The sequence below is a fragment of the Lampetra planeri genome, chromosome 3, assembly GCF_965212315.1.
Source record: "Lampetra planeri chromosome 3, kcLamPlan1.2.h2, whole genome shotgun sequence".
NCBI lineage: Eukaryota > Metazoa > Chordata > Hyperoartia > Petromyzontiformes > Petromyzontidae > Lampetra > Lampetra planeri.
The window spans coordinates 26,581,548-26,594,907 of record NC_136109.1 but is presented as its reverse complement, the minus strand read 5'-3'; the positions used below and the strand labels follow the sequence as shown (position 1 = coordinate 26,594,907).

Below are 13,360 nucleotides of genomic sequence, written 5' to 3'. Positions count from 1 at the left end.
GCGATGACGTCATCCACACCGGGTGCGGTCGACGTCACCGCGTCGCTTGTGTTCGCGCGCGCTGACGTCATCCACGCCGGGTGCGGTCGACGTCACCGCGTCGCTTGTGTTCGTGCGCGGTGACGTCATCCAAGCCGGGTGCGGTCTACGTCACCGCGTCGCTTGTGTTCGCGCGCGGTGACGTCATCCACGCCGGGTGCGGTCGACGTCACCGCGTCGCTTGTGTTCGCGCGCGGTGACGTCATCGCGCAAGGGACCCCCCCCACCACCCCCACGACTGTCACACCGCAAGCGTCGACCGGCAAAGATGAGCGCCGCGGCTGTCCTCTCTCTCTTCGCCGACTACAGGGGCATGGCGGACTCGGTGGCCGACAAGCTGGTGGGCTACAGCAAGGACGACGGCGGCTGGCGAGTCGCCAAGTCCAACGTGAGTTTTGCGCGGCGCTCCTGCTGATGTGATGTTGAAGTCCTTGTGATCTGGGCTGCGTAACCTCCGCCGTATGTTGGACTTCGTTCGCACCGTACGTGGCCAAGCGTGCTGATCGGATGATTAGTTGATGGGGGTCGAGAGGATGATGAGGAGGAGGAGGTCAGCGTGTATGCTTAGGTCTGGTGTCAGTGTCCAGGGTCTAAGGTTACAAAGACTCTCTTAGGTGGGATCTGTCAAAGTCCAGCTGTCAAGTTGAGGTGGGAGGGTTTGAGTTGTCACGGTTCTCTCGATGCAAGTGCAGGGATGGAGGGGGTTAGGTGTGGGGTTAAGGTCCAGTTATCAAGTTGACAGCTGATCCAGGGTTTATACTAGTAGTGTCCACAAGCTACTACTGTGTGCTGGTCAGGACCAGCAAACCATGGGTCATCATCATCTCAGATGCCCTGCAGCGCCACAAATCATCCTCAAGATTTGGCAATGCCAACACCAGAAGCGGTGGCCTATGCAGAATATTGGTAAAATTCTAGAGAGGTTTGACAGGAGTCACGAATAATAATAATGAAAAACACACCCGTGGGCTGAAGAAATAACTAATTGGCGTTTTGTTAACGTGACACATTTCTTACTGATTGGCCGTGTCACGTGGTGGAGGGTTGCGACACATTTATACTTGCGCGATCGAACCCAAAAGCCTTTATTATGAAGAAGAAGCCTTTCCAGCTGTTAATTCCCTCCAGGTCTAGGGGTTGGACACGATGTAAGGTTGAGATGTCCCGTATTTCAGGGTGCAGGGATCAGGGTGCAGGGATCAGGGTTAGCCGTGAGGTCAAGGGTTAACTTGCCAGCTTCCTTAGTAGCCGAGCTCCCGAGGTATGTGGATCTGGTCGAGGAGAGTTTAAATCGTTGGCGAGACGTGATGACTAACAACGGCCTTGGCCATGATGACACCTCGTTCGACAATCCCGCATTCAGCCGGTCATCCAGGATCCTGGGTGTCATATCTGAGGGCCGAACAGGACATGGTTTTGTTGTGCAACCACACATTAACAACAACAACCACACATTAACACACGCACACACACACACGTTGCGTTAACCATTAAGAAGGCTTTCGGAACACGACGTGCCTGACGACCTCGCATAGGACGATAGAACGAAGCACGCACAGCGACTAAAAGCGCCGACAGAACAATTGTTGTTGTTGTTTTTCCCTTGGAAAATGTTGCGGCTGTGGGTACATTACCCCGTAGGTTACGACCCGATGGGGGGGGGGCAGAGGTGTGGACTCGAGTCATGTGACTTGGACTCGAGTCAGACTCGAGTCATGAATTTGATGACTTGCGACTCGACTTGGACTTGCATAACAATGACTTTGTCCCACCTATGAGATGTGGACTCGAGTCATGTGACTTGGACTCGAGTCAGACTCGAGTCATGAATTTGATGACTTGCGACTCGACTTGGACTTGCATAACAATGACTTTGTCCCACCTCGGGGGGGGGGGGGTAGGTTATAGGTTCACCATTGACTCAGGGTTAGGTTCAAGGTCGGTTGTGGTTCCGGTTGTTGTTGTGCTCGTTGTAAGGGGTATATTTGGGAGTCGAGAGTTAAATGATCAGGTCGCAGATTCGTGCCGCCGGTTACATCAATGGTCGCATGGTTCAGTGCCCACGTGGTGCAGCGCCGCAGATGGCAAGGTCACCCGAACTGAAGATCCCTTCTCGCCTCGGTTTCCGTGTTTTGAACCCACGCCACAAAAATGGAACTGCGCCGAGTCTCCAACCCGTGTGAATTGTCTCCACCCCACGACGCTCCGGTGTTTTTCGCCGAAGACGTTGTCATGGCAGTGAGTTTGCAGAGATGAATTGGCTTCTGTAGGTGGCGCTGTCAGAGCGATGACTCGCATCGATGGTACCTCTGGAGGCGGTGACACCGACTCAATCCCCTGATGGTTGAAGACCTCCCCCAAATGCTCTGCCACCTCTGACCATCGCTCCACACAGACGCGTTCCATTTTATAGTTGGCATGAAATGTCTCTTCTCACAATAGGGATTTGAGAATGACAAGATGCCAGTTGCTTAGTCATGCAATTTATAGGTTAGATTGTAAAAAAAGTAAAAATGTGAGATTACATTATTAATGAAAGTAAATATGTTTCGGCTTTAACAATTGTTTTGCTTTGTTACCACGAGGAAATACGGACAGGGATCACACTGGGACAATGTGAGGACAATCATTTACATAGCATACCGAATCAATGCAATGCCAAATTAACATGGTCACTATTGCACGGCGTATGTTGTTCATTTATAAAATGCCTTTATTTATAGGCTTTGTGCAGCGTGGTGAAATGTGGTGAGATCAAAACCCCTCTGCCCGCATTGCGTGGGGTAGAGGTGGCCCTCATCCAATCGTACCTTGACTACATCACTATAAATGTGCACAGCAGTCACACACGTGTGCTGCCACTTATTTACGTTAAGGCGGCATTGTGTGTACGGTATACACGTGCGCGTGGGTGTATCAACAGGAAATCCACGTAAGTTCAAGGGCAGGAACTCATGACCGGCGTTGATATTTCCCTTAAAATTTTAGAGGCTCCATATACCTGTTTTACGCCTACAGCCAGTGCTCTATGCCTCCGCCCTGGCACGTGGTGTCGTCACATGAGGCCACTCTGCCAGCCGCCAATGAGGGACTGCACGTGGTGTGAGCCCGGTGTTGCGTAATGAATGAGCTATTCATAGCGCCTCCTTGAGCTTAACTTGTTCAGGCTCGGCTGCAGTCCCTTTTACGTGGGGCGGTGGCGCTTGGTAAGTAAAGAGCCCCTAGGCTTTCAGAGTTGGACGTTGCTTTGCGTTTCTCTGGCTCGTGGGATGACCACGACAATGGCAGTACAGTCACAGCAATGGATTGCTGGATCAGTCTGTGCAGAGCTTTCAGTGTGTGTGTGTGTTACCTACACCCTGTTGATTGTCGCTGGTGACTGGGGTTTCCTCCCACATGATAAACACACATGAATGGAATTTGCTCATTATCCCATCAGTGCAGGACCCACGTGAAAATGTTTTTAATTGAGACTGATGACTCACTAGTGTATTCAATAATTAAACTGTCAAAATGGAAAACCATACTTGTGTTGATAGATTAACAATTTAATAGATCTCATGGGATTTACTGTAAAATATGGCAAACACTGTCGTCTACGGGGATTGCCAAGGCTCAATTATGCAACAGCCTTAGTCTCAAGGGCACTTCGGAAACAAAGATCACACACAGCACTGTACGTTAATCTAAATGGCAGTTTAGTTTTCAGCTCCCATCTTCTTTCATAAACATAATGACGACGCGTAACAATTACACAGCAGGCAAAGAACAACCATGACGCCTCATTAAGAATGATATATAGCTTGGAAATCGTTGTAATTATGGTGCTAATTAGCAATATGTAAATATGCCAAATTGACGTTTGGAATAAAACTGCCTGGTTAGAATGTTTCCACCCAGCAGACTTTTAGGCATTCATATATTTCTGCTTGTTCTTTTTTGTATTTACAGAAACTTGTTACCATATCGTGGAGAGCATCTACAGAATTTCCTGGCTACCTGTAAGAAAAGCTACAACATGCATGTACAAACTACACATCCTAAATTAAATCTTGACTTAAAGGTTTTGTGACTGCAGGAATTCATATTCTTTGGGTCTTTCGGTAAAGCCACGGAGATAGAAAATTCATATAAGATAATAAATAAAAATAATAACAATATCACTCTATTATTATTACGTGATATTGTTATTATTATTATTATTTTTTATATCTACGTGGCTTTACCGAAAGACCCAAAGAATATATCCTAAATAAACTTTTAGTATTTGATTTCATGTTTTAAAACATACCCTTTTGGATTCATATAGCCAATTCGAGATTTGAAGCTTTCGTGACTGCAAGGATTCATACTCTTAGTTATTTCGGTAAAGTCACGTAGGTGCTGCATCAAGGCAAATCTGGCTGTGACGGTCCCACCTGATGACGGAGACTTGTGTTGCCTCCGAAACGTCGTTATTTTATTGTTTTATTTTTATACATTTTTATTTCATATAGCCAGTCTAAATGCAACCTCGTCTTGAGACACTGCAAAACAGTGGGACAGGGGCATCATGGGGGAAATTAGTCATTGTTGTGTTAACAAGAGAAAGAAGCAGTCGGTCATCGGCAGGGAAGAGAAAGTCATAAGCCTGGATTTGAAGAGGGGATAGCGAGTCAAAAGATGGGATGGCCGGTGGGAGAGAATCCCAGACCACAGGGACAGGCAGAGGAGAAAGAGACCTTCCATTGAGTGAGGGTGCACGGTGGGCGTTGATAGAGTACTGTATTTAAATTTCAACAAGCATCACATTTGTATGGATGTTGGACTTCTTTCACACCGTACGTAGCCAAACCATGCTAATCGGAGGTGTGGGGGAAGGACAAACTTAACACCAAAAGCAGTACTAAAGAAATGAGTTCAATCTAGTTTTAAAATGTCATGAATACACTATACCCAAATTATATACATATGTAGTAGAAACACCAAATATATATGTACGTATGTTACTAATTGTAAGTGCTATGCGTGCCTCTCACATGATGAAATGAAAAGCCAGGGCTTCAAAATAATCGCGGAAACTTGTGCTCGGCGCGCTCTGGCACCAGGTACAAAGGCGAGGGTCTGCTGGAGATGGCCCCCAATGCGCTGTGGGAGTTCGTGAAACCCACGCCGGACGGCCTCCGTGTCAAGTGGGATCGCAACGTGCGCGCCTTCCAGATCCTGCAGTCGCTGGACGAGGTACGCTCGCACGGCGGCCAACGGCGGAGAAGATCAACAGCGGCTGGGCGAGCCCCTTTGTCAATCTGCTTTTGGGTGAAGGTCTCTCCTGGCTGTGTCGATCGTGGAGGTTGTTTTGCAAGGTATAATTTCAGCCCTGTCTGTTCAGCGGATTGAAAATCACAAGATATTTTCTGCATCAGGCACAACACATCCAGTATTCCTCTCGGTATGACTTTTACAAGTCAAGGTGCCTACTCCAGCTGAACCAGCGACCTGGAAATTGATACACCGCAGAGTACCGCCACTGCACACTTTGATAACTTACTGGCAGTAGTTCAGACATTCAACATGAGGCTACTCCTGAAGCCATCCACGGGCTCGCTCACCAGCCGCGACATGGACGTGTAAACGTTGCTGACAAACTTGCGTGCCAAACGAACGAAGAAGAACGAGAACTGATTATTTGGTTTCTCAGGAGCTGTCCGTGTGTCGCACCATCACCTCGTCTGCTGCCATGGGCGTGATCTCCGCGCGTGACTTTGTGGACGTGGTGCTCGTCAAACGGTACGACGACGGCTCCATCGCCTCTAACGGTGAGACGAAGTGCGTGCTGGACTCAGCTAACACGCTGGGGAGGCGAGATTGGGACACTGTGTTGTCGAAACCGGTGCGGAGTCTGCTTGTCTGGAATCAACGCTGTTGAAATTGCGCACTCCCAGCATACCGTGCGGCTGATATGTCGTGTAGGAAATTATTTTATATTTTTACGTGGAGATACCTGTGCAGGTATATGAAGGAAGACGTATTGTATGCTTATTTATGTTGTTCAAACATAGTAGGTCTTATATGCAACCACTTGGGGGCGCAAGTGTCACAGTTTCTAAGCGCGCTTGCTTTTGCGTTTCAAGGAATCCCAAAATCCCTGGGAACACGACTTGAAACTAAGTTTCTGGGGACAAAGAGACTGGAACTTCTGAATCCTCATTGATGACAACACTTCGTAAAAATATTTTGGTGACATGTAAATGTAAATTTTTTCCTCGTGAAACACATCACTTGTATTATTACAATTAATTCAGCCTCACAATGATAATTATAAAATACTGAAACGAAATGGGTGAGTAGGGACACACATTCTTCATCGCTGCGTGTAACGAAACAAATAAGTGTCAAGACAAGACATTTTAGATGGACGCTTCAGATGCAACAGCTGTGGCTACTCTTCACTGCAACCCTTTGTGGTTGCAATTACAATTTACAATTACTCATCCCCAGTCAGCTTTGGATGTGCCCGTTAAATTACAATCATTTATTGCATCTCATTCTACCAGGACTGCATTTCAAGATACACAGTATAGCTCCACATTTACCGTATATTCATGTGAAATGTGAAGGGAGAAATATTTTAATGGGGCCGATCACCGCACGCTTCTTTGTGTCTGTGCAGCGACGCATGTGGTCCACGAATCGTGCCCACCCCAGTCGGGCTACGTCCGTGGATTCAACCACCCCTGCGGCTGCATGTGCCTACCCGTGCCCGGGTAACGCAGCACGGGCACTAGCGTGTGCGCTCACTCACACACATCACACACACTTCTAGATTTGAAGCTTTTGTGATGGCAAGGATTTATACTCTTAGGTTTTTTTGGTAAAGTCACGTAGGTAAAAATAAATAATAACAATAAATAATAAAATGATAGAAATAATGATAGAAATAAATTAATAAATCACGACGTTTCGGGCGCAACACAAGCGTCCGTCAGCAGGCAGGACAACCACAGCAAGAAACAAATGCTGAAGTGGGCAAAAGAGCTGCTGTAACAAGGGGCTATAGAGGTAAGAGACGGGGGAGGAGCCAGGGAGGAGAGATAGAGGAGGGGGGGGAAGTGGGCGGGGCTGGGAGTGGGAGGTGGAAGACACTGGAGATGCGGATATGAATGGGACTTTTGGCTGAGTTTAGGGGGCTTTTGGCTGAGTTTAGGGGGGTTTTGGCTGAGTTTAGGGGGGTTTTGGCTGAGTTTAGGGGGGTTTTGGCAAAGTTTAGGGGGGTTTTTGGCTGCTGCCAAGTGCAACACTCCGCATGTGAGTGATTACACACACTCACTCTATACAAACACACACTCGCTCCACACATGCGCACTCACACCACTGTCATGAAACACACACAATGACTCCACACATTTCACACTCACTCCTCACTCGAGTGTATACATCCACACTCACTCCTCGGTTTCTATTCATCCTCTCAGCCTTCTATTTTAAATTCCACCATATCCTTGATATAAATGAAGCTGCTTTCTTCTTGAACTACCTCCATCACATCTGTCATTTTATCTGTACCAGGCTGATCGTTTCCATGTGTGGCAACTCCTTTATCACTCTCCAAGGACTCGCCAATTACACTCAGCACTGCTGTTGTTGCCTCTGATTGCTGACCCCTTTTTTAGGAGGCCCTTTTAAATACGTTTCATCCTAGCTTCTAATTTGATACAGAGTCTGAACCGCTTATATTACCCACCATTTAACAGGAAAGTTTACGTGTGAGACTAGCTCTGGTCCTAGCCCTATCAAAGACAATAACCAACCGAGTTCATCGGTTAACGTTTTCTCATCTTATTGAGAGCAGCACGTAGTGGAGATGCAAGAAGCGAATTACCTGCGATCGCCGCTTGTCCCTAACCTAACGCCGCCGACTTCCCGCGCCGCTTTCCCGCCCTGCTCACCGCAGGGAGCCCAACAAGACGAAGATGGTCACCTTCTTCCAGACGGACCTGGGCGGCTACCTGCCCAGGTCCCTCGTCGACTCGTTCTTCCCATCCACGATGGCCGAGTTCTACAGCAATCTCAGCAAGGCGCTGACGACGCTCAAGCCATGACGGCCGCCGCTGTAATCCTCATCCGTGCCACCCACCCGCTCGTTGGTCTCAACTCCCATCAGCCACACTTTTCACCCTTTTTTGGCCCTCCACCGAATGTAATAATGTCTTCGCGTGGCCTCAAATGCACGGTTGCATATTTTTTATTTCGATACCATGGAGATCTGTGTGCTGTCCGTGTCATTATTTGTGACATTTTTGATTTGTCGCTCTTTTAAAGAGAAGAAGATCGCTATTAATTGTCAAGGGCATTAAGGCGGTGGCGAGAAGCGAGTGTGAGTTAGGGGATGGCAGTGCTGTCCGTTCCGTACTTTACGCAATGAATGTGCTGTGTGTGATCAATTAGGTACCGGTGGAAACACCGGTGTTTACATTTAACCTGAAGTCACTTGAATAATTCGAACCTGGTGCAAGGTATATAACGGAGCAGAGGGCACTGCCACTGGTGGCTTAGGTTTTAATTATGCATGAATTGTGCCGATGTTTTTCAACATTCACTCACCGCCCCGACACAGCATGGCTACATTGAGAAGTGAACCCAGGTTCAACCAGAAACCGATGATGGCTGCTGTGGCCACTGCAGGTGTGGCAACTGCAGGTCTACTGAGTACAGGGTTAGGCATTGTTTTCCCCACTGTACAACCGAGCCATCCTGGTCTGGTTTTGCTAAGTAAGCTTGGGGCAACTCAGGAGGGTGCCAGGTTTTTTCTGTCACAACTGAGCCGTGCTGCTGGCATCACAAGCAATGCATGCGCCACGTCAGACTCGCACGTTAAAGTGTAGTGACCGAAGCAATATAGGGTAAGAACTATTAACCCCACCTTATCTGGCCCCAGCATGGGCCTAAGCCAGATTTCAGATGCCACGTGAGGCCAAAGTTTTAAGGTTTGGTTGTGGCTCGGCAAATTTCCAGTGGAAAAAAAACCTCTCGTATTGCGAGGGCCCCACACTGGCGTGGCTCGGATGTGTCAGTGGAAGAGGTTGTGTATGAATGTGGCAATGCGATGTGACTTTTGTCAAACTTGGGCAATGATGTATGTGTTTGCACTGGGCCCGTGTCTATTTTTCCTTGCGCATGCATACACGGTGCCCCAATAAGTGAGCACTTTGTCTCGATGTATATTTTTGTTGTGGTCTTTTAAACATTCCTGGAGATCGCTGCTGCTCGTTATTATCATTGTGAATACATATTAAATGTGTATACTATAAATTGAAAAAATGTAAACAGAAAGTTTATAAAAAAAATAACAATGCATTTTTGCATTGTTAGGAGGGTGGGGGTGTTAGCAAAACTGATACGATTGTGCCGTTCGTTTTAACGTCGGTCGGTGTGGTCATGTGACCGAGAAGTGATTATCAGCCGCCTGCAGCGATAACCGTAAAGAATGTGTTTTAATGCATTGAAACTTCTTGTGAATTTTGGAATGTTAAATGTTTGTCACATTTATGGGCATCTGAAGTTTTATTTATTTTTTAAAGTCCACGGGTTAAACGGTGGGATGGGGATGTAGATGCATCCATTTTTACGCACGTATCACAGGAACGCGCGATGGTGATACTTGCGGGCAACCCGTCATCCAGCAGTGGACACATCACGGCCCGATGATGAACGTTACTGGGTTTCACGCGACTTCCTCGAAGCCGCTGTGAAAAGAACAATAATCCGTGCTGGCATTGAATCGCGAATGGCGACTCGCCGATTCATTGGATGGCGAAAAAGGACCAAACTGTAAAAACACTCCAAGGGCGATGTCGGAAACAGGGCGCTTATTGAACGCGTGGATTGCTTTCACCGCCCTAGAGTCAATTCGCATTAAATTATCAAACAGTGCCTTGGCACAAGAGGTACCAAAAACAAACTACAAGGCAAAACGTCCCCACCCAGCTACCCGCTCTGACCCCTGAATTCTGCCGTGGTAGTTTATACGGCAGATTCTCTTAAAAACTTGCTTGCCAAGTCACACACTGCCTGGTTTAAATTCCGCCCCCATCCCCTCCCCCCCACCCAGAAAAAAAAAGTTTTCACCTTCCCTTGCATCACTTTAAAACACACAAAAAACTGTACGTGGCAAACACATGTACAGCCAAGCAATATAAAATCTTTATTTTTTAATATTTTTTTTGGTAACCAAAACTTTGGGTTTTTTTCTTTTACATCCGGCAGTTTGCGTTTGTGTTTCTTTGTAATTAAAATATAACGTTAACACAATGACACCTCCATATATACAATTGAGTGCACGTTTCACACCAGCTTAATGGTAGTTTGGTTCAGAGTGGAAATATTTTCCTAAGCTGGAGCGACAACATTCCGCGTACATTCGGTCAAGGATTGAATGGTGACGAGGAGAAAGGTCACACGATATTGTGCAATTGAACACTTTTTTTTTTAAGGCAGCAGACACAATGGCTTTTTAAATGGAGAATACTTGGCTGTTTGTTGAGCAGAATAAACATCTGTTAAACAATAAAAACAGCCTCAAGGTTTGTTGTCATTGTGTAAAGTATGAAAACATCACACGGCTATAACACCAGGCCCCATACTGTTAGGTGTCACACATCACCTTCGGTAAAACGCAGCACGGCAGTGAGGAGGCTGTTTGTGCATCTCTTGGCTTGAAATGGGAGGACGTCCATCGAGATGGAGCGATACAATCGGCTCATGCGAGGTGTCTATTGCCTTGAAATCTAGGACATCCACGGAGGAGGTGGAGCAATTAAATCGGTTCGTGTGCAGGTGCCAGGTTGATCATTACACTGCAGGATCGTGGGAGACAGTGGTAGCGTAGGGGAGGCCTTCATCCAGCAGTGAATCGACCACGGCCGACAAGGTGACCAGTTGCAGAAAGCACCATAGATGATTGTTTTTCTTTCCTCACATGAGCTAATCCTGCTCTCGATCACAAGCCTAAGTTACAACACACACTTTTTAAGCCAACGGCCACTGCCGTTTCATCCGCTGAGTTGAATCAAATATATTAAATAAAAACAATTCCCGCTATTATTTCACCATTTTTTTTACCATCGGTCCACATCCGAGACGCTAGCAGCCTAAAGGTGGAAGAAAAAAAATGACAAATGCCCTCCACAAAGTCCAACGCTTGAAACCGCGCTTGCCACAAGGTCAAGGCAACGACAGCTCTCAAGTCTCAACCCAAAACCAAGACGACGCCACATAGTCTAGGGAGAGTGAATGGCTCAATTCAGTTCCTGAAAAAGTTCCCGGACACGCGGAACGAAACATACAAACCCGAAAACATGGGAGAGCTAAAACCAGGGCTTAATTTCTCATTAAATATTTGCTGGACATGGCCCAATCCCCCCTCCCCTGCCTCCCACTCCCCCTTTGGTTGTGGGGGGGGGATATTTTCTGGAGTTCAGCCACAGACAGCTCCAGTTGAAATTAAGCCCTGGTTAAAACTATAAAACCAAAGCCACCCAACGTCACGCAAATGGGGCGCAGTGCATTGCCGCCACCCATGTGGCATTGACGCATTTCCCTTGTTGAGCCAACCATCGGTGCCAGTAATTGCAGGGTTGGAGGGTTCAATTTCAAGCCACTCTTATTAACTCTCCCGACTCGTGCTGCCCCTTGTTTAAGAACCATTCAATCTTCCTAGGTATGTGTGTGTGTGCGTAGACGCGGGCTTTGCGACGTTGTGCGCAGTAACTTAAATATACTATTTTATACGTACACCGTAATATACGAATCGCCGCAAAAAAAACGAGAATAAGAATCCTGAACCCTGAGTTAGGCTGATAAAAAAAGAATGTTTCCGTCAAATCGTTAAAGTTTTTATTTATTTAAAGCATGACTCCCATTTTGATTGAGCGCCCGTCCAACTCGTAGGATAGTGAACACGTGCGTTCATGCGTTCATTGTGCGCGACACGGCGGCGGGGGGAGAAGCAGCAACACAGTTCCAATGCATTCCGATTTCCTTGTGATGCTGCGTTGGCAATTGTGCACAAGAGCACAAACAACAACAAAAAACTTGAACGCATTCGTCGAAGAACGGCATTTGCCTGAAATGTCGCCCATAATATATTATTTTCCGTTCACAGGCAGCGTTATTGACGAATGAGTTGAGCTCTTGTTGTTTGTCCCCGGGGGATTACGAGTGACTTCATTTGCCAAGAGGCCGCGTGCAGCATGGCGAGACCTTTCGACTTTACGGTGACTACGTGCAGTGGAGAAGGGCTCAAACTCTGGTGGACGTTACGTAAAAGGTGCAACGATTCCGGCGACGAATGTGAAATCCTTTAGGCTCGCGGCACACGCATCGAATCACGCATGTGCAAGAATCGCGCATTTTTTTTTCTTACAATCCGTACACCGTTGTATGCAATGCGTTTCCTGCGAGCCTCTCCATCCAGTGCCCTAGCACCGTGGTCGGCACGGGCCCTGGTGCGAGCAATGAAATTGGGGGCAGGGGGAAATGTGCGGTCGGTGGGGAGCGGTTCAGTTACACAGCCTGCACACTCGACGGTACACTCGATTGTACGCATGTCCGTCGCTAGATCCACATTATTGGCGGTGCTTTAGCACCAAGAAGTGCTGACGAGGAGGGGAAGGGCAGCTGTTTCAGCTACTTAAAAGCACGTTAAAATAATTTACAACCCTCTATCGATATACTGCTGGATGAAACTGTGGACTAACAAACATCCGTCCCTTCCGTACGGGAGAGAGCGTTGGCCCCCTCGCGCTTGCGGGGTTTTCTCCGGTTTCCTCCCACGTGTAAAAAACTCATCAACTGGCTCAAGACGTCTGAATATATTAGAGGAGCGCAGAGCTTGGGCAATTGTTGGCGCAGGCTTACCACCTGGCTGCTGCCTCCTCACCTGTCTGTGGTTCCTGCTCGCGCCTCTGAGTCCTTTCCCTCTCTCTCACTTCTAGAGTGAGCGAATGCTGTGCGGCGCGTCACGAGTTAAAATCGCCCATTCTTCTTATCGTATTATTATTGCTACAATAAGACATTTTCTATTTCTCAAGAGGTGCTCCTCGCGCCGCCACCGCCGCCACTGCCGTCGTCGTCGCCGCCCTCGCCGGCCCGGCGTAGCGTGACGGCCGTCGCGCCCTCGGGCAGGGCTTTGATGAGGTTCCACGCGTCGAAGCGCGAGAGGCCGCGGACGTCGTGGTCCCCCACGGAGAGGAGGACGTCGCCGGCGTGGACGCCGCTCCCGTCGCCCGCTTGAGACGGCGACGCGGCAGGGCGGGCGGGCGGTGGCGGCGGCGGAGAAACACGG

General features: G+C 48.0%; 2 protein-coding genes across 3 annotated transcripts in view; one reads left to right on the top strand and one right to left on the bottom strand.

The window, feature by feature from the left end:
* Window positions 1-218: 218 nt before the first annotated feature.
* Window positions 219-10,601, top strand: STARD5 (StAR related lipid transfer domain containing 5). The gene is made up of 6 exons (XM_078592497.1): window positions 219-427; window positions 3,991-4,040; window positions 5,127-5,259; window positions 5,717-5,834; window positions 6,689-6,782; window positions 7,970-10,601. Exons 1-6 carry the CDS (start codon window positions 308-310, stop codon window positions 8,115-8,117), a joined length of 663 nt encoding a protein of 220 aa, XP_078448623.1. The 5' UTR covers window positions 219-307; the 3' UTR covers window positions 8,118-10,601.
* LOC144717164 (uncharacterized) overlaps window positions 10,197-13,360 on the bottom strand; it is a 30,169-nt gene continuing 27,005 nt past the window's right edge. For both annotated transcript variants that reach the window (XM_078592495.1, XM_078592496.1), the window contains one exon: window positions 10,197-13,304. In XM_078592495.1, coding sequence (XP_078448621.1) covers window positions 13,102-13,304 — 203 coding nt within the window. In that variant the 3' untranslated portion in view covers window positions 10,197-13,101. The remainder of the gene's footprint in view (window positions 13,305-13,360) is intronic.

What these genes read in the sequence shown, in the direction of transcription:
- STARD5 (XM_078592497.1), top strand. Translation starts at nt 308, where the DNA reads ATGAGCGCCGCGGCTGTCCTCTCTCTCTTCGCCGACTACAGGGGCATG. An exon ending in GGCGAGTCGCCAAGTCCAAC is followed by an intron (nt 428 to 3,990) that starts GTGAGTTTTGCG and finishes TTGTATTTACAG; the next exon opens with AAACTTGTTACCATATCGTG. An exon ending in TCCTGCAGTCGCTGGACGAG is followed by an intron (nt 5,260 to 5,716) that starts GTACGCTCGCAC and finishes TTGGTTTCTCAG; the next exon opens with GAGCTGTCCGTGTGTCGCAC.